Source organism: Rousettus aegyptiacus, unplaced genomic scaffold (assembly GCF_014176215.1).
Source record: "Rousettus aegyptiacus isolate mRouAeg1 unplaced genomic scaffold, mRouAeg1.p scaffold_m13_p_18, whole genome shotgun sequence".
Taxonomy (NCBI): Eukaryota; Metazoa; Chordata; class Mammalia; order Chiroptera; family Pteropodidae; genus Rousettus; species Rousettus aegyptiacus.
This window is the reverse complement of record NW_023416293.1, coordinates 11,700,226-11,722,933: the sequence shown is the minus strand read 5'-3', so window position 1 is coordinate 11,722,933 and position 22,708 is coordinate 11,700,226. Positions and strand designations below refer to the sequence as shown.

The window sequence follows — 22,708 nt, the reverse complement described above, 5'->3', positions numbered from 1 at the left end:
CATCTACTGTTGTCTCTAGGGTGACTTTTTTAAAAATCAGGTCTAGCAAGGCCAGTCCTTCACTCAAAATCTTTTCTGGCTTCTTGTTGCTTTCCGGATCAAATGTGAGTTCTCTGTAATAGCATATCCATCTCTTGCTGTTAGGGCTTCTTCCTTCTCCAGCATCACCTCTGGACACCTGTATACTCTAGCCATGCTCGGCCATTTCAATCTCCTCCAAAATACCATGTTTTTTCTTACCTTGGCCTCCATTTACTCGATCATTTATTTAACAAATACTTTTTGAGCACCTGCTCTGTGTTAGGCACTGCTCTGGGTACTAAACATTCACCACAGGACACAACAATGGCATAAGCCTGTCTCTTTGTTGAGCTTATATTCTTGTGAAGCAATAGATAATGAACAAGTAAATGAAATTACTTATATTGTGGAAAATGCTATAGAGGAAGTCCAGTAGGAAGATGCGCCTGACAGCATCTGGGGTAGGGGGACAGCACTGGAGGGGACCTTCTTTAGAGAAAGTGGGACTGTCTCCCCTAAGGTGATGGATGAGCCAGAAAGTGGATGCCGAGAGCTGGGATCTCTAGTGGGAATAACCAGTACAGTACTCCTAAGAAGAAAGGAAGGAAGGAGGGAGGGAGAGAGGGAGGAAAGGAAAGAAGGGAAAGGAAAGGAAGGAAGGAAAGAAAAGAAAGCAAAGAAAGACAGGACAGCCAGCCAGGGTAGGCTAAAGTAAAATGAACAAGGGGGAAGGGTGTTGTAAAGTGAGGTTGGGGAGACAGGGACCAGATCATGTACAGCCTTAATTTTTAAAAAAAAAAATTTAAGCAAAAAGGAGAAATGAGAGTGACAAAAGGTACAGGGTTATCTTTTTGGAGTGATGAAATGTTCTCAATTGATTGTGGTAATGACTGGACACTTCTGAATATACTAAAAACACTGAATGTGTACTTTTAATGAGTGAATGGTATGGTATGTGAATTACATTTCAATGAAGCTGTTAGAAAAATTAAATAGCCACACGTGGCTGGTGCTGACCACATTGTGCAGCACAGCTTTACATCCTCTTCCTGGTTTATCTCCCCGATTTTAACAACCACATTTCAGCCCTACATATCACCTAAGCCTTAGATTCATGATATGCAACTGCTACGGGATGTCTTCGTCTAGATCCCTTATAAACATCCCAAAAAATGAGTCTGAGACCAAACACTTTTCCAAACCTATTTCCCTCCCGTCTTCCCTCTGTAGATGACATAACCGTCCACCAGTCATCCCACCTGAAATCCAGCAATAAAGCCAGAAACACCGGCTTCTCACCATCCCCTCCCCCAGCACCCCCTCCCCCAGCACCCCCTCAGTTGCCACTGACTCGACCTCCCAAATATGTCCAAATGTGTCCTGAATCCTAACTCACATCCCCACGGCCTCACGTTAGGCCTTCGTCTTCTATGTCCTCCCACACGGACTGTTGTAACAACATCTTAATTGACCTGCCACCAGTTCTGCCCATTCCGATCCACCTGCTACGCCATCAGAGCGATCCCGATAGGATGCAGTCTCAATCTTCTGTCACTGCTGCTTACAACTCTTCTACCCCTCGGCACGACAGGCAGAATTTAAAGTGGATGTCTACCTTCCAACCTTTTAATTTCGCATTGCCAAAACACGTTATGTCAATAATGAACTGGTCAGTTTTCCAAATATACATCCCAAAAAATCATGACTCTAGGCTTTAGTTCATGTTCTTCCTTTGACCTTTTTCCCACCCCCCAGAAATGCCATCTCTTATTAAAGCTTTCCTTTACTATTCTCTCCTCCCTCCGCCACTAACTATAGGTAAGTGTTTTCTATCTTCTGAGCTAACTTTGTACTTTGTGCAAACATTTATTATTTTTACTCTCACTTCCAATGTGTTTAAGATGAACACATTTCTCTTGTGGCATGTAGCCCACTGCACAGCAATTTTTACTTACCTGTTTCTTTCACGTATAGGACTAAGCTCCTTGAGGGCAGGGACTTTGTCTCATCTCTATAGCTCCTGTTTATGTACATAATAAATATGGTTTAACATGCTGTCACAATCTCAGTAGATGCTAAAAATACCCATTCTTGATTGTTTTTTAAATCTTGATTGTTTATTCATCCAAGAATGGAAGCAATTTTCCCTAAGTGAGTAATGAGTATAAGAAAACAGCCGCAAACACTATTTTTGATAGTGAAACAAATGGTTTTTTGACACATTTAAAAAAAACATTATCTCTTTGCCATTTGTGACACTGTGATCAGGAAAAATAAAAGGTTCTTTCCTTGTTTTATGTTTGAATGAAATTTTGAGCATATAATCATAAAGCAGATATGCAATAAAAACATGCAAACAGTAGTATAGAAAAGAGCTCCTCGCTATTTTAAAAGGATAAATATAAAAATAGAAGTATCTAACAAAAGATGATCTAGGACTACCATGATTTCAAATAATTTTGTCTAATTTGCTAGCTGAGATAGATCATCAATTGAGACTGAAGCTAAAAAGATGATGTGAACATCTTTACAAGGATAAATAGGTAATCGTTCTAATTCTCACTTTTGTGTGTGTCTGTATATGTTTAAAAGGTATTAATCTGTAAAAACTATGTCTGAAAGGCGAAAGATAAAATACAAGATTTGCCAAAAAAAAAAAAAAAAAAGCTAAAGTTATCAAAAGGTATGTAAAAGTATATTCACATCTGAGTTTTAAACTGGTCAATCATGAAAATCTGGGAGAAAATTATTCCAGGCAAAGGGAAAGTGTGAACAGGTAAAAGATGTGAAACAAAAGGTATAGTCTTAAAGAGGCTCCTAATACAAAAGACAAAATAGGCAATTATGATATATAACATGGTAAGCCTAAAATAGCGATAACTATAGGATATTAACAATGAGATGATAATATTTAGTATTTTTTATCTTGAATAAGTCATTGTTTTACTGATATAATTTTTAAAAAATTAGACATGTAAGGGTCCCTGATAGCACCTAAATTCAATGTTGGAGTCTAGGGTTAATAAGTTTGAAGAACAGGTATAATTTTGGTTTGGCTTGATTTATTTAATACAGGGCACAAACATATTTCAAATTTGGAAGATACAGTATTGAAATATCTCTTTATCCTGAAATCGCATATTTTGTCCAAAGGAATTTTCACAGCAAAAGTAGATTTACACGTGTGGGTGGAAAAACGCACAGACATACTATTAAATTCTTAGTGATGACTATGAGATCGGAAAGAAAAACAAATGAAAGAGAACCTTTGATTTCTAGCAATCGATTTGCTGGAATAACTCTGAACTTTTCCCCAAAGTAGTGACAGGCTAATAGCATCTAAGGGGACGAGGCTCTGCCAAAGAAGAGGATGCTCTTGGTCTTTCTGTGCTTGAAGAAGAACAGAAAAGGGTGATCACAATGGGAATTCTCATGAACTGGTAATGATGTTGGAACAATTTCCATCTCAGTGGCAGCTCTCATGCCTTCCTCAGTCACCTCCACAAGGGCTTGTGTAGGATTTTAGACACCGTGACACTGCTGCTCCTGGTCATGCCGGAGAAGTCAGTGTCCTGCGACTGAAGGCACCAGCCATCCTGGGGCTCCCAGTATGGCCTTGAGGTCATTGGTGTCTTCCACTTTAAACTCGGTTGTACAAATCTACATCTCCCTTGCTCATGTTCTGTAAATTTACTCAGGACATTAACGTCTCAAAGGTGAGTTTTCCTTCATGCTTCTACAGACCATTTGTTTCATTTGGCAGCAATAAAATGATGCTTGCCCCTATACGGTATTCTGTTTTTCAAAGTAAATTTTCTATTGCTCCTCCTCTCCTCCCCCAGTGATCAATCGTTTTGTAGCCTTTTCCCAGTATTAATTTTGATAGAATAAGAAGGACCCAGTATGTGCTAGGCACTGCTGAGAATCCAAAGATAAAGTTTTTTATGAAACAATAATCTTAAGAATGGGCAGGCTGCGCAGAAGAGAAACCAATTTCAACACAGGGAGGTACAAAGGCAGAGTCTGGTATGCACAGAATCACCTGGAGAACTTCTTAAAAATGAGATTATGGTTCCCAACCCTAGAGACTCTGGTAGGAAGCTATTGGAAGAAGTTCTGAGGCAAGTGCCTTACGTGCTCTGGAGGCTAACTATGTAAACACGTAGGTACCTTTGGTGGTGGCTTGGGACAGGTAGATAAATCTAAAGCGGCTTTAATGCACTCGAGTCCCATATTTAATCTAAGCGGCACTCTCTAGTAAAAAGAGGATGTCTTCGGGATGGTGATGAGGTTGACAAGTTTTTTGTAATCAATCCTGGCCCTCTTGAGCTCTAACTACAGCCCTTGGACTACGCCTGCAGCGCACGCACGCGCACACGTGTGTACACACGCGTATGTCACACACACACACACGCACGAGCTTTAAGAGAAGGAATCAGAGGACCCTGTGAAAGGCACGCTCGCGCAGTCCAGACAACGATTAAAGCCCAGCCACGCCGGGGCAGCGGCTTTGGTAGTAATGCCTTTTACCAATAAATCCTTCCTCTTAAGCATTAAGAACAAAAAGAACCCTTGGAAATACATTCTCCTTCTGGGAGAAGGAAACGCGCGGTCTTCCCGCACGCCCAGGGTCACCGTGGCTGTGGGCTTGGCGTGTGCGTTTCCAGGACTTCTCTGGGTTCACGGACACACGGGGCCCCCCAGTCACCACGCACCTGCGCGTTCCGTCCCGTGCTTCGCGGGGCCGCGCGTCACTGCGGAAACGGCCCCACGGCTCGCTTTCTCCGCTCCGCCCCGCCAAGCGTCACCCGCTTCAGCGTCTTTCCCCCGGCGACGAGGAAGTGCCACGTCAGCCCTGCGGTCCCGAAGCGCTGAGGGGCAGGGCCGAGGCCCAGCGCCTGCGACGGTCGCAGGCGGCGCGCGGCGATGACGTAAACGGCGGCGCGCGGCGATGACGCACGCGCGGGGCGGAGACGCGGCGGCCACGCGCAGGGGCGGGGCCGGGGCTGCGGCAGCGGCGGGCGCGCGCGCACACGTCGCAGCTTCTCGCTCTCGGTGGGGCCGGGTTGCTTCGGTGGCGAGGCGGGCGCACTGACTGGCAGCGTCGCAGACCCGTGGAGATGGCGACGCTCTGTCTGACCGTGAATTCAGGCGATCCTCCCCTGGGTAAGGGGCCGATGCGGCCGACCCGCGTGGGTTGCATCAGCCTGGGATGGGTGCGGGGCGGGAAGGTCGCCGCGCCCTGGCTTTGCGCAGTGGCGATCGCGGTCAGGGACTTCAGGCCTCCCCCTTTTCCGCCGACCTGAACACGCGGAAGGCTCCGCGCCCCTCGCCTTCCGTCCCCTGGCAGGTGGATCTGCTCCCGAGGGCAGGATTCTCGGGCGTGGAGGGAGGAGCGCTATGAGCCGCGACACCAGGGCGACACGAGGCTCGGCCCGGGGCTTGTGTCTCTTTCGGAGGGATGACTCCCAGCTCCCCTCCCCGACCCCCATTTCTGAAATGGTTTCCCCTGGAGACGAGAGCTGCTCGTAGAAATAACATTTTGAAATTTAAAATCCTATTATTTTCTCTTCCTCTCTTGTAGCATTACCCCCCCCCCTTTAAGTCTATTTGTCATCCGTCCCTCCCTCTTTTGAGAAAAGATCTTCAATCCACTTAATTTTTCGTACGTTTCATTGGATTCAAAGCAAACAAGGCAGAGGGTCATAGTAGCAGCATTGAAAATTTCAACTGAGGTTGCGTTTGTTTTTAATTAAGGTAGTAGGATAATTAACTGCTAGAACACCCAAGCGCACTGTGGACTGATGAGGTTGCTTTACTACACGCGCTGTAGATGTAAATGTCAGTCTAGACGTCACACCTGTCACTTTCCTGATACATCTTCAGTTAGACTTGAAATTGCATTTTCAACGTGGCCAGGGTTATTGTGTATAGATAGCTTGGAATTTCTGCTGCTTTATTGTGTTGGGAAGTCACACAAAAGAATAGTTTATCGGTCTCATATTTGTTAATGCGTGTGTATAGTATAGATGCAGAAGTACTTTTCGAATGTTCAGAAAGCCCAGATCTCTAGGTACAATTGGCCACATAGGGCTGACAAACTACGCATTACATTTTCAAGTTCGGTGCTGTTCTGAGTGTATTGTAACAAAACCCACAATTTAATAGCCACTTTAAACGTTTTTAAATGCTAATGTTTTAGCATATTGGTTCCAGTAATGATGGGCTAACTTCACACAGGTCAATGAACTCTAAAAGAAATGACTTTGATCCTTGGACCGTAAAACGGTGTGGTCTCATAGTTAAGTCCAACCCTGCCTGCCACTTACTAGTACAACCTGTAGAACTTTGGCAGGTCCCTTGTTTGGCATCTCACACAGTTTCCTTGTTTAAGAAATGAGGAATAGTATCTGCCACGTAGGATTGGTTGCCAGAATTAGGGGACAAAGGATTAATGAATCAATTTAGTAAACTTTAATATGCGTTGAGAGGGAGATTACACTGTGTTTTAGATTTTGAATTCTGGACTGCCTTAGACCTGTATTCAAACTCTGATTGCTACATATTTAGTCACGGACTTCGGTCTAGTTATTTAACCCCTCAAAGCCTCAGGTTCCTCTTCTGTAAAATGGACATAAAGGTATCGATACCTCTTAAGTTTACTACAAAGATTAAACATTATAAGGACTTTAAAGTATTTAGCATAGTGCCTACCACACAGCAATTGCTCAAATGCTACTAACAATGGCTTTTATACAAGGCACTGTGTTAATTTCTTCTTGTCTCAAGAAGGATGAAAAGATTAATTTCTGAGTCCCTAAATAGAAACTGCGCACATGGACTGTGCCAGTGAATTGTTTCTGCTTTGTTAATTTCTCTAAGACTGGAAGACTAGCATTTCTGTTTACAGATAACTGAGGAAAAAAAGTTTGCTCTTTGCAGGACTTCATTGTCATTTGTTGAGTCTTCCTCACTGCTTTATGATTCGAGTTTTAAATACTATATTGTTTCTAAAGTCTTTTCATCTTATTTTTAGGCGCTTTGCTGGCAGTAGAACATGTGAAGGACAATGTCAGCATTTCCGTTGAGGAAGGGAAAGAAAATGTTCTTCATGTGTCTGAGTAAGTGCTTTTATATCTGTTTTCAGTACTGAACAGCGTTTTAAAAATACTCGGGATTAAACGTTGCGGGCTTGTTTCTTTGCTAATTGGTAGATTGTCCCTAGAGAGAAATATTCTTTCTTCGTTCTAAAAGAACTGTATCTAGACTCTCATATTTGTCAGCAGGCAATCTGATTCCACTCGTAATCTATTTAAAAGAAACTAGAAATGTACAGAAAGATTGACACACGAGGATTTTAAATTATATTGTAATTTATTCTGGTAGAAAATGTGAAATGTTTAAAATCAGTAATAGGAAATAAATAAATTTGGTAAGAATTATTTTATTGCTACTTATTTTCTAATTATTTTATTGTTACTTCTCCTTAGTTGCTTTTTCTTTATAGTTTGATGTCTTTTTTAGAAATAATTTTTACAAAACAATTTTGATAAAGTTCGATCTACCATCTTCGCCCGGAAGTTGCTAAAACTAGCTTCCTTATGATAATCTATCCTTGGCTTTGTTGCCTTGATTTATTTTAAACCACTGTTATTGTCAGTAGCCCAATTATAGTTTGATATTTTCACCACTGAAGAGACATGTAGAAACTAATAAGAGAATGATATATCATAGAGTCTACTCTGAAGTTAGTTGCTGGATTTAGCTGACAGTTTCAGAACTAATTGGAACATAATAGAAACAGTAAAGAACAAATTAGATCTGTTTAATTTTTTTTTTATGTCTCATGACTCTTAACCGATTTGCTAGAGCCGTGACAGTGCTCCATGTCGTGTTTATGTTCTAGAAACGTGGCGTTCACAGACATAAATTCCATCCTGCGCTACCTGGCTAGAGTTGCAGCCACAGCTGGGCTCTATGGCGCCAACCTGATGGAACACGCTGAGGTGAGGACCGAGCATCCTCTCGGGTGTGTTTTGTTTCGGTTTGTGCTTCCGCTCTTGTGAGAGCATTGTTTCACTGTTGGATTATGTACCGTTATGCTCCATAAGGATATTAACAGAGTGTTAGTTACAGACAGACCAAGTTGAGGAATTCTCATCCTGTTTTTATTTTCAGGAAGAAACTCTTAGCTCCTCAAGTTGAACTTTTAATCACATACCAGCTGTCTTGTTGGGTTATTGAGTCCTTTCTTCCTCTTTCTAGATACCTGGAATTTCATAGCTGGATGTGACTAGCTAGACGATCTTATGCAAACCCCATAGTTTACAGTTGAGGCAACAGCCCCAGACAAATTAGGAGGTTTGCCAGGCTTATATACATTGTTTGGATTCCATTTTCCTTTCTAAGTATATTCCTTAATTATAGCAATGGTAGATGAATTTTCAGTACTGCATTTAGATCCTAGCTTTCCTACATAGCATCAAATTCAAAATACAAAGAATAGTTTACAAGTATTTACTGTTATATTCTGCAAGTGGGTGAATCTGTTTGACTGGGTGCTACCTGTTGGGTCCAATCAGCTCGGTCCTGCTGCCAGTTCTCACCTTTCTTTTTCTTCCGGGAAGTATCCCTCAGTGCCCGTGCAAAAAAAGAGAAAGCAAAGAAAAATAACACAGTGTGTTTATTTAAGGGCCAGTTTAGATCCCAGGCATCAGAATGAAATCCACGTAATGGTAAATTCTGTCGCTGAGATAAGAAAGTCATGGTACTAACTGTGGTTGGTGCTTTCGTTTAAACTCCGGGCTGCATTTCCTTCCTGTCTTTGTGTTCACAGATCGATCACTGGTTGGAGTTTAGTGCTACCAAATTGAATTCATGTGATTTGTTTGCCGCTGCGATCCATGAGCTCAGTCACTGCCTGTCTCTGAGAACATACTTAGTTGGAAACTCCTTGAGCTTAGCGGATGTGTGTGTTTGGGCCGCCCTGAAAGGTATCAGTACTTCTTCTTGACGGATATTCCACTTTAATTATTTAATTAATTGCTGGATAAGAAGTACACACACTTCTGCGAGTGGACGTGACCATCTATCTGTCCATCTAAGGGCAGTGACTTAGGACTTTCTTCCAAAGGAGCGACCACCCTGGCTGCTTTATCCCCGTCCAATCCCAGAAACTCCCTGTCCTCCGCCGTCCCTGGACGTGGTCACGTCTCTTTTGCCGCCTCCCCTCCCATCTCGCTTTGGAGCTGGCGTCGCTCCTGCCGAGGGAGCTGAGCCCTCGTCCCCACTGCGTCAGCTCCTCTTCCGTCTCGGCCGTTAGTTTCCTCCGGGCGCTGCTGTCTGGTCGCTCGGGAGGGGAGCATGAGGGGGTGGCGGGGCGGCCTGGAGTCGTTCCTCTCCGAGGTCGCCTTTTCCATCTTCTGCAGCTAGCTTGCGACAGGTGAGAATATGGGATTGATGATAGGTACAAGGGGGGGCTTAAATTTTATTTCCCATAAAAAAAAAAACTGAAGCAAACAAGCAAAAATGTTTTATTATTCTTTAAATCAAGTTATGTGTGTGTGTGTTTTTTTAATCTCCATACTTTTTTGTGGTTTAAAACTTCTCTCCAAATTAAATTGTAGTAAAACCCAACATAAAGCGAAGGCCTTTTCTGGTTAGACCTTTTCATCTGTAGGTTTATTGTGACATTTTTGCATGTTTTGATTTTTGACTTAACATTCGCAAAGGGCAAATAATGTCTTGACGTAGCTTTGTGGCCACATTGGCCTTCGAGTGGGTGCGTGGTGGTGGCTGGGGCAGGGTCTAGTGTTCGCTTCAGTGAACTGAACTGGAAAACTTTTTGATTAACTTTATGAATTCTGTAAAATACGTTCAGGTATTAGAGGACATGTCACCACCGTATGCCCAGATTTTTAAAATCTCATCCTAGAAAACACAACTGCGTTGTCTCATTTACTATAAATTAACTGTGAACGGGACTTTGATCTGGGAGTTGCAGTTGTATCATTTTCTATAAATTAACCGTGAGCGGGACTTTGATCTGGGAGTGGTAATTGTCTCCTTTTCTATAAATTAACCGTGAGCGGGACTTTGATCTGGGAGTTGCAGGTTTATTGACTGGTTTTAAAATGACGTTTGCCATCAGGAAATGCTGCATGGCAAGGACAGTTGGAGCAGAACCAAGTGCCAGTCCACGTGAAGCGCTGGTTTGGCTTTCTCGAAGCCCAGCAGGCCTTCCGGTCAGTGGGTGCCAAGTGGACGGTCCCAGCCGCCAAAGGCAAAGCGGTAAGCCTTTTATTTTTGTTGGTGCTGACATACCTGTCTGACACCCCAGACCTATGTGTCGTTTATTTTCTTTGCACAAATGAAAAACGATCCTTTTGGACGAATCCGCCATCGTTAAGTCTTGGCTTGCCTTTATGCCTGTGAAACGCCGTAAAGCCTCAGTCTTCATAATTACGTGTCTAGAAGATTATGAGCTTCCAGTACGTGTCCCTCAGGACATCCAAACTTCAAACAACTGCAGTCTTGTGATTTCATAGTTACACCAACTTTTTCTCCTCCTGAGTCTCCTGTTCTCTGATTTTTTGAGCCGTCGACCGTGGAGTCCTGGGCGTCTGCCAAGCCCGTCTGCCGAGTCCCTGGAGGGTGTGACTAGAGGACAGTCACAACGCTCCTCTCCCCCAGCCCGAGTCGCCTCTGCTTTGGTCTGTTCTGCATATGACGCTTGTGTAGTAAACTCAGGATTCAGAGACTTCCCGAAGCAGTGAACTTTGCAAGCCTCTCCGTGCTTGGATCAAGACCCTGCGGCCCCCTCAGTTTCCCTAAAAATCCCCCCTCGCCCTTCACTCCTTTCCACGTCTGACCGGTCGACAAGTCCTGATGTTACTTCTCACCTCTGTCCATCTGGTTTCTGTCTCCACTGCTGTTGGTTTTCGTTGAGGCCTCACGACCCTCTGCTTGGTTTAATATCATAGTCTCATCACTGAGTTTTCCTTCTTTGGTCTCTTTGTTCCTAGTTCAGCTGCTGTACTGTGCTGTCCTGGGTATCATATTAGAAAATACAAATAAATGGGTCCATTACTCCTGAGAACTTCCCATCGCCTACAACGTAAAAACCAGGCTTACGACGTTCACATTTGGACCTAATCGATGATCTCGGCCACGGGCGCGGCCCCCGGCTTCCCTAACCGTCCACGGGCCGCTCTGCCCTCCCCTGCCTTCGGGTCTCACCTGCGCTGTCGCGCCTTCCCTCGGAGTGGACGCCTTTGCACGCTGTCCATCTGACACACAGCCACTTATTTTCCGGCTTAGTTCCTACCTCCTTGGACGCTTTTCCCGATGACCCTAGATGCTGTCGATGAACCGTTAACGGCCTCCTTTAACAGCACCCTGAATGTATACGTGTCTGTTACTGGTATTTGGGTTTATCTCCTTCCTTTACAAGATGTTGAGGCTTCAGGTGCAAAGATGCTATGCTAGCCATTTTTCTTATAACCCTGTCTGGGACGTAGTGGGTACTGTTCTTAAACGTTTAACCATAAAACTGCGTTTGTTTTTGTTCTGCTTTGTAGGCACCTGAGAAAAAGCAGGATGTTGGGAAATTTGTTGAGCTTCCGGGTGCTGAGATGGGAAAAGTTACTGTCAGATTTCCTCCAGAGGCCAGTGGGTAAGAAAATATAACTTAAAAGTTACAATAGAATATGGTGGAAAATCTTTAGACATTATCGAATATTTTTAATAATAGGTTAATAATATAAAATGAAATAAGTAAGATTTTCATTGTGGGAGTTAAAATTCTACACATTCTAATGCTTTCTTAATTATTGACATTTAACGTATTAAATTTGTAGTTTTAGTTTATTAAATCAATAGACGAGATGACATTTGTATTTTACCCCAGATAGTAATTTAATTATAATAGCAAAATATCCATAAATAGAAAGCCTTCAGTGTCATTTATGCTTTGAGATTTTTAGGCTTTTGTTTAATAAGGATTTGTATTTGTACCCTGAGCAATCCTTTTATGAGCAATAGAAGTTATAATAGAATTTATTTTTAAGTTATGTGTTTCCCCTAAATAACGGAAGGGGAGTCCCAAAAAGCCAATTACTATTCGATTTTTTTTATTATGATTATGATTATGATTAGCAGGTTTCCCAAGCCTTTTCACTCTTGGCACCCTGAGGAAATACTAGTATTCGACTCGCTCGTTAGGAAAAGAGAGACCGCCCAGCACCCCCAGGCAGGTGGAACCCCCGCCTCTGCTCACCTGTCAGCTCCTCTGAAGCAGGCCTTGTGATAGACCTCTCCCCGTGACGTTCATAGAACAAAATGCCTCTCATTAAAGCAGCCTCAGGAACCTAGCCGTTCGAGAAGTAGTAGGCCACGTTTTATACATGAGATGATTATTTTTTTCCAAATCGCATGTGATTTTAGATTTTTTTTATAGCCAAATTTTTACCCATCTGTGGTCAATGGAATGTGTAGACAATAAAAGTGGCAGATAGGAAACAGTTTTATTTCAACTGTTCTTGATAATTCTTTAAAAGTTTTTCGTAAGCACCATTGACCGCAAAATCAGTATTGGCATTCCACATTTTCTTTCTGCTTTTCTAAGTTTGTTGATTGAGGCAGTGAAATAAAGGACAGGTAGACGGAGATGAAAGAGAAATAATGCTTCTGGAAAATGTACAGACTAAATCATTACATGATTGGTAGTCGGCCGAGTGGAATCAGCCATGACTTATACCTCTTCTGGGGTATAAGTCCCTCGCACCCAGTATTCGGTGTATTTGGTGTGAGAGTTCACGGTTGTCCCAGTGGGTAGTGAGTTCAGTGGCTTAAGAAAAGCCACTTTCTTAGCGGTGGTTGTTCATAGTTATGCCATTTGCCGCCTTTGAATCTTTTATACTTCCTGTCACTTCTTGAATGGCGAGCGCCCTGTGTTTATCATTCACTGTATAAAATACGTGTATCTGTTCTAACTTACGTCACTTTCAGAGACCGTGCTCTTGGCTGAATACGGTTTTGGGATTTGGACTATAAATCAATGTTCAGGTTTTTAAAATATTCAAAATTTTGATACTATCCCCTTATATTACTAAAGAATTCTTCAATTTTTTAATCTTTTTTTTTCCTCTGTCTTGCATGAAAGACTAGAATATCATTTTTATTCTTAACTAACATTTGTGTAGAGCCTGTTAATGTGTAAAAACTACCAAGCATGTCTCGTATAGTGACTCTGTTCATCTTAACAGCTCCCTGAGGCAGGAACTGTGATCATCTCCACTCTCCATTTTACAAAACTGATTCATACAGCGTTTAGTAACTTGCCAACTCAAGCCTACACTCTGGCTCTACAGTTCATGTTGCTTAAAATTATATACTTACATCTGTTAAATGTGGGAGAAGCCCAGTTTAGCATCAGTTCTATCTAAAGCAGCATGAGTCTCATTTTCTTCAGCTATTTTGATATAAGTTGTCTTGGGCTGATTATTTATCTTGTGAATATTTTAGTCCTGTTAGCTTTCTCGAGATTTTAAAAAGTTACAACTGCACGCATTAATTCAGATTTAGAAATCACATCTTTGCAAGAATGGTTTGATATCATCGCCCCTTTTAAATTTATTCCCGTGTGTAAAGCCTCGCACATTTAACTTTCATACAGTAGGCAGACAGTGATTATCGGTCTTTTCTTCTTAACAGTGAGTATAGCATGTTATGGGTTCTCTATTTTGTTTTTAATACAACTTTTTTATTGTAGAATAGTTTTAAATTTACTGGAACTTTGATAAAATAGTACGAAAAGTTCCCATATACCCTTCACACAGCTTTTCTTAATGGTAATGTCCCATATTTACGTGGGACCTTTGTCACCACGAAAGAGCCAATACTGAGATTTTATCTTCTAAATTCCATACTGTTTTTGGATGTCATTAGTTTTCTCTAATGTTCTTTTTTCTGTTCTAGAATCTCATCGGGGATACCTCTTATAGCCCTTTATTTTGTGCAGAAAGTTTTGAATAACCTTAAATGTATTGCATTGTACTTGTCTGCATTAACCTGTGCATATTAATCCTTCTTAAAAGTGAATCATTGATCCAGAATGCCATCTGAATTTCTAAAGGATTGTTTTTAAAATTGATATAAAGACATACAAAGTGGTGTATTTTTCCTCCCCAGTTGATACCAACTGAGACAGAGGTGTGTGTGGGGGGGACAGTGTGCCTGCAGCTAGCGTCATTAATTGAAACTAATAAAAATCAGCGAGAGCTTCCATGATTCATGCCTTGTTTGCTGCCCTACAAAGTGTGTTTCCAACACTAGTGGTATAAGATGGGACCTTTTACCCACCTCGTCGATAGAGGAGAATGTCGATGTGCACCGTTACCAACGGTGCCTCTGATTTATTTTATTCCTTATCATTGTCACCTGCCCACGGGAGGAGAATGGCGTTTTCATAGGGTGTGATTTGTGGCGTGTTGGTATTGGATGAGAACTTCAAGATCCTTTAGTTAAAATCCTTTTATTGACGCTTCTAGTTAAACCGAAGTAGCTTTTCTGTGTCCCTGATCCTCTGACGCGGTTATCACAGCAACACTGGCGACCCTGGTCCTGGTCCTCCTTGCTCGCGTGAGTGAGTGGATGCCAGTTCTCGGGAGCATCGGGTCCCACTAACGATGCCCTGCTGTGTCGCGTTTAAACAGTCTGGGAAGTAATTTCCCTCTAACTAAACGACTGTTTATTCCTCTGTAAATAAAGAAAAAGAAGATTCTCCTTAAGGTTGTAATGTGTGTAAATAACTTGTCTCCGTGAGATTTTACATATGAAATTATTATGATTATTTTATAAATGTGATAGTCTTTTTTTTCCCTTCCTGTCAGGGTCAGACTTTCTATCACAGTACTTCTTGTTAGAAAATAAAATATGAGTGGACTACCAACTAGAAGGAGTTTTGTTTAGTTCTCGTCTCCTCAAAAAAGGTTAAGTTTAAGTCTTTAGTTAAAACATGTTAATGAGTGTCTTTGTGAAATGTTTTTGTTTTAGTTACTTACACATTGGGCATGCAAAAGCTGCTCTTCTGAACCAGCACTACCAGGTTAACTTTAAAGGGAAACTGATCATGAGATTTGATGACACAAATCCTGAAAAAGAAAAGGAAGATTTTGAGAAGGTAATTAAAGGTGTAGTGATGACCCTTCGTCAGAAAAGTTCATTGAAATTAGAGGGTGACCCGATACCTTCACGGCACCAGAATCCTACATTCCGTTTGTTCTCATAGCTGCTTTCCCCTTCCTTTGTATATTCTGTGTCTGAGACCTGAGCCACGAAATGCTGAGCTGCCATACCAGAAAAAAAAACTTCAATTTATTTCTTTGTTGCTCAGTTATAGAGTTCACCTAAGTGCCACATTTTCCTCCAAGTACCGATTCCTTAAATGAATTGGCAGGTTTCTTTTTTGTCGTATCATTTTTAAGTTTGTGAATGAAACAGACACTAAATAGCTTTGGAAAATGTGAAGGTTTCCCAGCCTCTTATGTCCTCGTCATTCAGAAGCACTGCAATGTATCCGAAGACAGGGCAAACGATTGTCAGTACAACCAGTAAAAACGAGCTTTTCCAGAGTAAATGGAAAGCTCCAGCATAAGATCAGCTTTCTCAGCTGAAAATTTGGAGACTAGTGTACTGAATCTTTTTTTTTTCTTTTATGAGCTAATATCGTGCAACTTCCACAACCATTTTCAGGCTATGTAAGACTGATGGTGTATTATTACATTTGCCCAAATGCAGTGTCAAGGATTGCAAATACACACGGAAATGCAACAGATAAACCGGCGGGTCTTTGGGATTCTCATTGCAGGTGATCCTGGAAGACGTTGCGATGTTGCACATCAAGCCCGATCAGTTCACGTACACGTCGGATCACTTCGAGGCGATAATGAAGTACGCAGAGAAGCTGATCCGGGAAGGCAAGGCCTACGTGGACGACACTCCCGCCGAGCAGATGAAAGCCGAGCGCGAGCAGAGGATAGAATCCAAACACAGAGGCAACTGTGAGGCACATTTAGTGTTCTATAGTTCAGTCGATAGGCTCGCATTCCGCGTCTCTAGTAGAGCGTGGTTTCTTTCCGGCGAAGGATGCTGGTGTGACTCGCCTTCGGGAAGACGAGCCCCGCGTCAGTCCATCTCGTAGAGACCCCTTTTCCTTGCCATCCGCCTCGCCGCCGTCTGGTTCGCCTGGCGGCCGCACGTGGAGCGTGTGCCTTCAGCGCTTCCCTGTGCGGCCGTTCGCGTTTTCATTCATTCCGTGCAGACGATGCCTTCTGCGGCGGCTTCGTGTTTTTCCCACATGCTCAGTTTTTCTAAAATGTTTGCTGATCGTGCTATTCGTACCTAGGTCTTCCTTTCAGCATGTGAGTAAATGTGAACGTGATACGTACGCTTGTTATTTATTCTATATCTCTGGAATATCACTTGACAAAAAACCATCTTTCTTACTCATTACTTGTCCCCCGAGCTTCACAGTCAGGCTATTTTCCTTCTGCGATTATGTTCCCAGAACTTCCACACTATTCAGACCTCTTCAGTGCGACATTTGGGAAGTATAGTAAATTCGGATTCTTACAGAAGTATTATTTTTTTAAGTTTCCATTTTTAGAGCTAGGTAGCAACTGGACTTTTAGACCTAACTTGATTCTTTGAGAGCAGATAAAGACTCCATCATGTCCTCAGTAGAATTTCTACAGAGAATCGTTGCTTTTTTTCATCCATATGGGGCAGGTTTTCCATGTTCCGCCCTGGACAGGACCCTAGTCACAGGGAGCTCTTTTTCCTGGGGTTAAACTTGTATTGCTGTCTGTTTTCTGTCATCTCTCATTTTCTCGGCTCCCAGCGTCCTGCTGCCTTCGGGAGTGACCGAAGGGGCTTTGAGGGAGTCCCCGGGCTCAGGCTCTCAGCCCGAGCCGTGTTCTTCAGACGGGCACGGGCTGCAGCGCCGACGCCTGTGGGCCCCGCGGGCCGGGCCAGACCGGTCTGTCCCCTGAGCAGCAAAGGAACAGGACGCTTCTGCTTCAAAGGCACAGTGTTACCTGGGCGAGCGGGGCCGCCGGTGCTGGGAGAGAGGGCGGCTTCGGATGGGAGACAGTTTCCGGCCGCAGGCTTCTGTCGTAGCCTGCGTCGCAGGGTTGGCGGGACGCACTGACTCGACTTCTAGGTCAGGTGTACGGAACGCACGTCCCGCGGGGTTCGAGAGACCTCTGCATAAGAAATAACGCGTTTACATTTGGCATCCGATGTTGAAACTGGCAGTACCTTTAAACTCGTGGGGTTTGCTTATGATGTAAAACCCAAACATGTGACTGTATATCAAATTACAGGACTGTCAAAATAATTCGGATTCAGCCCGATTGGGAACACGCTAGATAAACTGTACTGTAACTCTCACCCCATAGCTGTCGAGAAGAACCTGCAGATGTGGGAGGAAATGAAGAAGGGCAGCCAGCTCGGGCAGGCCTGCTGTCTGCGGGCCAAGATCGACATGAGCAGCAACAACGGCTGCATGCGGGACCCCACCCTGTACCGCTGCAAAACGCAGCCGCACCCGCGGACCGGAAGTAAGCACAAGTGAGTGCCACCCCGCGTCACGCACACCGCTGGCCCCCTGTGAGCGGAGCCGCTGCACGGTGGGCGGGGGGCCGGTCTGCGCCCACGCTCAGGGCCACGGGCCTGGGCCGTGCCCCCGCCGCCACCTGGAGCCACACTGCGTCGTGCGGTGACGCCCGCCTGTAGACGCTGGCGAGTGTGCCCGACGTTGCTGTTCGGAGGAAGACGCCGTTCTTGAGTGTAGTTAGTGACGCAAGTAGTTCAGTGTGCTCGAGTGTAGGATTAAGATGTGAAAAGCCGAATCTCCTTAACATTATCACGTATGTTGTTTATTGGTTCCTAACACCACATGCGTTGGTCATTGTAGAATTTGCGATGCCAATGCCCAGTTCATTCAATTGCAGATTCACCTTTTCTCTTTGAATATTGAGTAGGTAACTGGGTCATTGTTCTCAAAGTCTGATAATGTTTTAATATACTTAGATTATTATGAGTCATGATCATGTCAGTTTTTTAAAATTCTTAAAGAATCATATTTCAAATTAGTATTGCTGTTTCTAATGCCTTTAAGATAGAAAGGGTAAGATCCTTTGCATTGCTTTTCAGAATGTTCCGTTTCTTTTCCAGTGTCTATCCGACCTACGATTTCGCCTGCCCCATCGTCGACAGCATCGAAGGCGTCACGCACGCCCTGAGGACCACAGAGTACCATGACAGAGACGAGCAGTTTTACTGGATCATTGAAGCTTTAGGCATAAGAAAACCATATATTTGGGAGTACAGTCGGCTAAATCTCAACAACACAGTGCTGTCGAAGAGAAAACTCACATGGTTTGTCAACGAAGGACTGGTAGACGGATGGTACGTCACCGTCGCCCAGCGTTAGAGGCGGGGTGGTGGGAGGCGGGACGGGGAGTTCTGTGGGGTTGCCGTCCCTGTCCTCACTTCCTCCAGTGCCCTGGGTCCCCTTCCCCTTGGGGTGAGGGCTGCAGACACCTCCGCTGTGAAGCGTGGTGCTCGGCGGGGGGACGCACGAGGACTCGCCCTCCGCCGGTCTCAGCGTTTGATGGAGGAGCAGTTGTGAGTCTGGTGTTTGGAGACCTGGGCTCCTGGGCATATGCAGAATAGGGACCGGGACCGTTTGTGAAATAGAAAGCAAGCGACGTTTTCGTGCGTGGGTTCACCATATCTGAAGATGTGCCCTCGTGTCGTTCCCCGAGTGTGTGTTCACTGGCCTCGGCACTGCGTGCGCTTCACTGAGAGCTGCTGCTGGAGGCGGTTTTCCTCCGCCGTGAACTTGGGCTCTGTGCCATTGGGATCTGTCCAATCATATCACCAGCTCTTACTCTGTGTGTATGAGCGGAACGTAATAGCGTTTATTAAGGTCTTCTGCACTCTGTGCAACCACACATTAAAAAAATCTCCTTGGAGCTTAAAAATGTCCGTTTCCCAGGGACGACCCGAGGTTCCCTACGGTCCGTGGAGTCCTGAGAAGGGGGCTGACCGTCGAGGGGCTGAAGCAGTTCATCGCCGCCCAGGTGCGTCGCGCTTTCCTCTCTGCTGGAGTTGTCAAGCGCGGATCCTGCTGCTTTCATCTTTGTTATTCTCGTCCTTTCTGTCGTTAGTTCCTTACAGTGCAAGGGCAGAATTTTCAAAAAGACTCTGTTTGGCACTGTTTATTATGGTGGGAAACTGAGGAGGTCCTACACCCCTAAGCTCGGGTGGGGCAGAGGCAGTCCAGTCCTCTTCCCCGGTGAAACACCTGCCCGTTCAGGATAACCAGATTAGTCGGTGCGTGACAAAGTGTATATACCCCAGTGCAAATACGCTTGCTAGTAATTATTTTTTCTAACAGGCATAGCTTGTTAAAGGAAACATTCTAAAGAATCCTCCTTTTCCTTTAAGTCATCGTATTCCTGTTCTTCCAGGGCTCCTCACGTTCGGTCGTGAACATGGAATGGGACAAAATTTGGGCATTCAACAAAAAGGTACGTGTTTGGACTCACCCTCGTCTCTCACGCCTAGCGCCCACGTGTGGACGTCATCAGTGTGCTCCCTGTAGAGAAAAGTTTGTGAAGAATCTTGTCAGTTTGCAGACTTCAGGAAAATGGAATGTTTTCCTTTTTTAAACATAGAGCATTAAGCCTACTAATACCCAATGACTAACAGCGATGAAAACGAGCAAACCGGGAGTTACGGGGGACAGTGACAGTTTCTTCCTTAAATCTTTGATGAACACTTTGCATTTCATTTTTCTGCTTCCAAGCTGCGAGCTCTCTGTAAGAAGGTATTCCGTAACGCTTTTATTTGCTTACTTAGCACATAGCTTCCAGCTTGTCACGTGTCATAGCCCGAGCTGTTACTCAGCCTTAAAGCACAATCACATTTACGTAAAAGACTTGCTTATGCACATCCATCGAAAACGTTTTAAAAAACACGTGCTCCCGTGTTCTTAGTGGCAAATGGAAGATTTGGCTGATTCCACCCTACTGCTCCCCCGTGTGCTGAGAGGACAGTTTTCAAGTTATATATGTCATTGAGCTGTACTGAAGGTTTATTAATTATGATTCCTGCCTCATCGAATCTAGTTTCTTAACTGTTAAAGCGAAAGTCAAAAGAGGAATATTGCATATCGACACTGTTCATTACTAAATTGGAAGCAGACGCTTAGACGCTATGATAAGGCAAATCATTCAAGTGCCACGTTTTACATTATGGTTTCTGTGATTGTGTTCTGTGAAATCTTTTTTTTTTTAATTTTTTTTTGTATTGCTGCTTGATTGTGCTGATGCCTTGCCTCAAGAAGTAGTTGCTTGTCGCATGATGTGTCTTGAATTTGTTTTATTTGGTCTGTTTGTGGTTAGTCAGTTTTTCAATACGTAAAGGAATCAATTGGTTCTTTCTGTTGCTGCAGTTACTAATAATAAATACGAGTGGAATTTACAGGCAGCGTTAATGTACTTTTTATTAATAATCCAAATTTTAAAAGTTGTAAGTTTTCATGAAGGAATATGCGTATTCTTAGTTCAAATATGTGAAGTACATTTCACTGAAATCGGTTCTGTAGGGTCTGTTAGATGAGCCGCACACCCCCCCGTCTCGTTTCCTTTCCTTTTCCTAGATACATTGCCTCCGGCTCTTCTAGGTGATTTTTTTTGGAACTCGCTGCCTGCATCTCTGAGCGAGTTGTGTGTCGCTGCTCGATGCTTCCGTTTTGGTCCATTCTTGGAAGGCGATGCTTTAGGTTTCTTACTCTTTCTCCTAACTCGTTGGTTTTCTGGAGTTGACCAATTGCTTTTTTCCTCTTCATTTGTTTCGTTTTCTGATTTCGTCTCAAACTCTTTGTCGTAACTTTCCTCCCAAAACGTTCACATGCTTCGGGTACTGGAGGCGTCTTGGGCAGAGCCTCCGCGCCGCCCTGGTGGGGCGAGGTCGGGGGGCCCAGCCGCCCTCCCCGGCGCCCGGGGGTCCCTTCACTGTCGCTCCATGGTGGGGCGTTGGGGTCCTGCTCTCCCGTCTCTCTCTCTCGCACCGTTCTGCGTTGCTCTGCTGCACCCCCTGGCTCCCCGAGGAGGGAGCCTGGATGAAGAAGGTTCTCGAGACCTCGTGTGTCACCTGTGTTTTCACTTTGAAATTCCACGTCCGTTGCAGGAACATCCGGCTTCCTGTCTGGAAACTCAACTCCGTCAATTCTAGGAAGTTTTCTTGCATTTTTTTCATTTTTTTCCCCCTTTTTTTTTAACATCTCCAGCAGCCATTGAATTCTTTCTTTTTCTTCTTCCTTTTTTTTTTTTCCTCCACATTTTCTTCTCTCTGGAACTCTTCTCGGCAGATATTGGGCCTCCTCGACTGGTCCTCCAATTTTATTTATACTCTTATTTTCTATCTCATCTTCGAGTTACTCATTTATGCTATCCTATTTCCCAGATCTCTCTTTTGTTCTCTGAACTTTCAAAATAACTTCCTGTTCCTGTTCCACGGTCATAATATTTACTAATAGTATTTTTTCCCCCGTACTATCTCTTTCCTCCAGGTTATTTTGTTTTTTCCTTTGACATTAGAGGCATTTTCCAGATGGGTATCCGCTCGTGTGTCACGTGAGGGACAGAAGGAGTGACTGGCAGCCCTCAGGAAGAGAGTTGGGCTTGTCAGCCGCACCTCGGTGTGGGGCCATCTGGCCCGGAAACCCGCATCGGTGGCCTCCCGTCTCGTGTCAGATTACGCGGTTTTCCCGGGGGCGGTGGCTGCCGGGCCTCAGAGCCACGTCCAGGGCCGTCGCACCTGGCGTCAGACGCTCACTCGCCGCCCCGTCTCCCCTCGGCTGCCCTGGGGTCTGCCACGACCCAGACGCAGCGTCTCGCCGAGTCGGGGAGGGAGTTCCGGCTGCAGGGGGCAGGAGGCTGCTTCCCGGCGGCTGTCGCCCCTGCGCCCCCTGTCCCTCCGCCCCTTCTCGGCGTGCGCCTTGAAGGAAACCCAACCTCCGTGTCTTCGTAACGGGGAGTGGCAGGGACTGGAAGTGGACGAGCGTCTTTCAGGCCGCTTCGTCGTCCTCGGTCTGTGGGGTCGTTAATCATTAAGAACCGTCTTAGGAACGAGCGCGGTTTAGAGTTTGGGTCGGCAGCGAACTGAGCCGCCCCGCTCGCGGTCCTCCTCGTCGGCCTGCGTGGCATCTCGAGGTCCTTCCTTCGCTTCCACTCCCTCGGTCCCCAGCGGTGCACGCCTCTCATTGAGGGCTCACGTCACTCCTAACCGCTAATGATCGTTCTCTCGTTTCGTAGCTTGTTCTGTCTTTCCTGCAAGTAAGTGTAAGTGAAGCGTCAGGGAACTGACTGTAACGCCCTGGCGTCGCGAGGTCAGCACCAAGGACAGGGCCGAATCGGCGCCCTTGGGACGCTCTCCCTCAGTGACGCGGTGTTGCTCTAAAGCATCTTCTGCCAAAGGGCAGGGGGTTAATTCCCGATTGGCCGGAGCCCTCTACGTGCTCCTTTGGAGAAAGAGCTTGACTCTCAGCTCAGCCCCCTTGCTTGCTGCCCTCAGCTAGTAGCCGAGGTATGTGGAGACTTCTCTCTCCACTCCC

The 22,708-nt window shown here is 44.7% G+C and overlaps 1 protein-coding gene across 2 annotated transcripts in view; it reads left to right on the top strand.

Annotated features, from left to right (window-relative positions):
- Positions 1-5,028: 5,028 nt before the first annotated feature.
- The window catches only part of EPRS1 (glutamyl-prolyl-tRNA synthetase 1), a 42,084-nt gene continuing 24,404 nt past the window's right edge, over positions 5,029-22,708 (top strand). For both annotated transcript variants that reach the window (XM_016165076.2, XM_036235448.1), the window contains exons 1-12: positions 5,029-5,187; positions 7,058-7,142; positions 7,928-8,027; positions 8,858-9,014; positions 10,172-10,311; positions 11,601-11,695; positions 15,076-15,202; positions 15,890-16,082; positions 17,481-17,652; positions 18,259-18,492; positions 19,085-19,169; positions 19,560-19,619. In XM_016165076.2, coding sequence (XP_016020562.2) covers positions 5,142-5,187; positions 7,058-7,142; positions 7,928-8,027; positions 8,858-9,014; positions 10,172-10,311; positions 11,601-11,695; positions 15,076-15,202; positions 15,890-16,082; positions 17,481-17,652; positions 18,259-18,492; positions 19,085-19,169; positions 19,560-19,619 — 1,494 coding nt within the window. In that variant the 5' untranslated portion in view covers positions 5,029-5,141. The remainder of the gene's footprint in view (positions 5,188-7,057; positions 7,143-7,927; positions 8,028-8,857; positions 9,015-10,171; positions 10,312-11,600; positions 11,696-15,075; positions 15,203-15,889; positions 16,083-17,480; positions 17,653-18,258; positions 18,493-19,084; positions 19,170-19,559; positions 19,620-22,708) is intronic.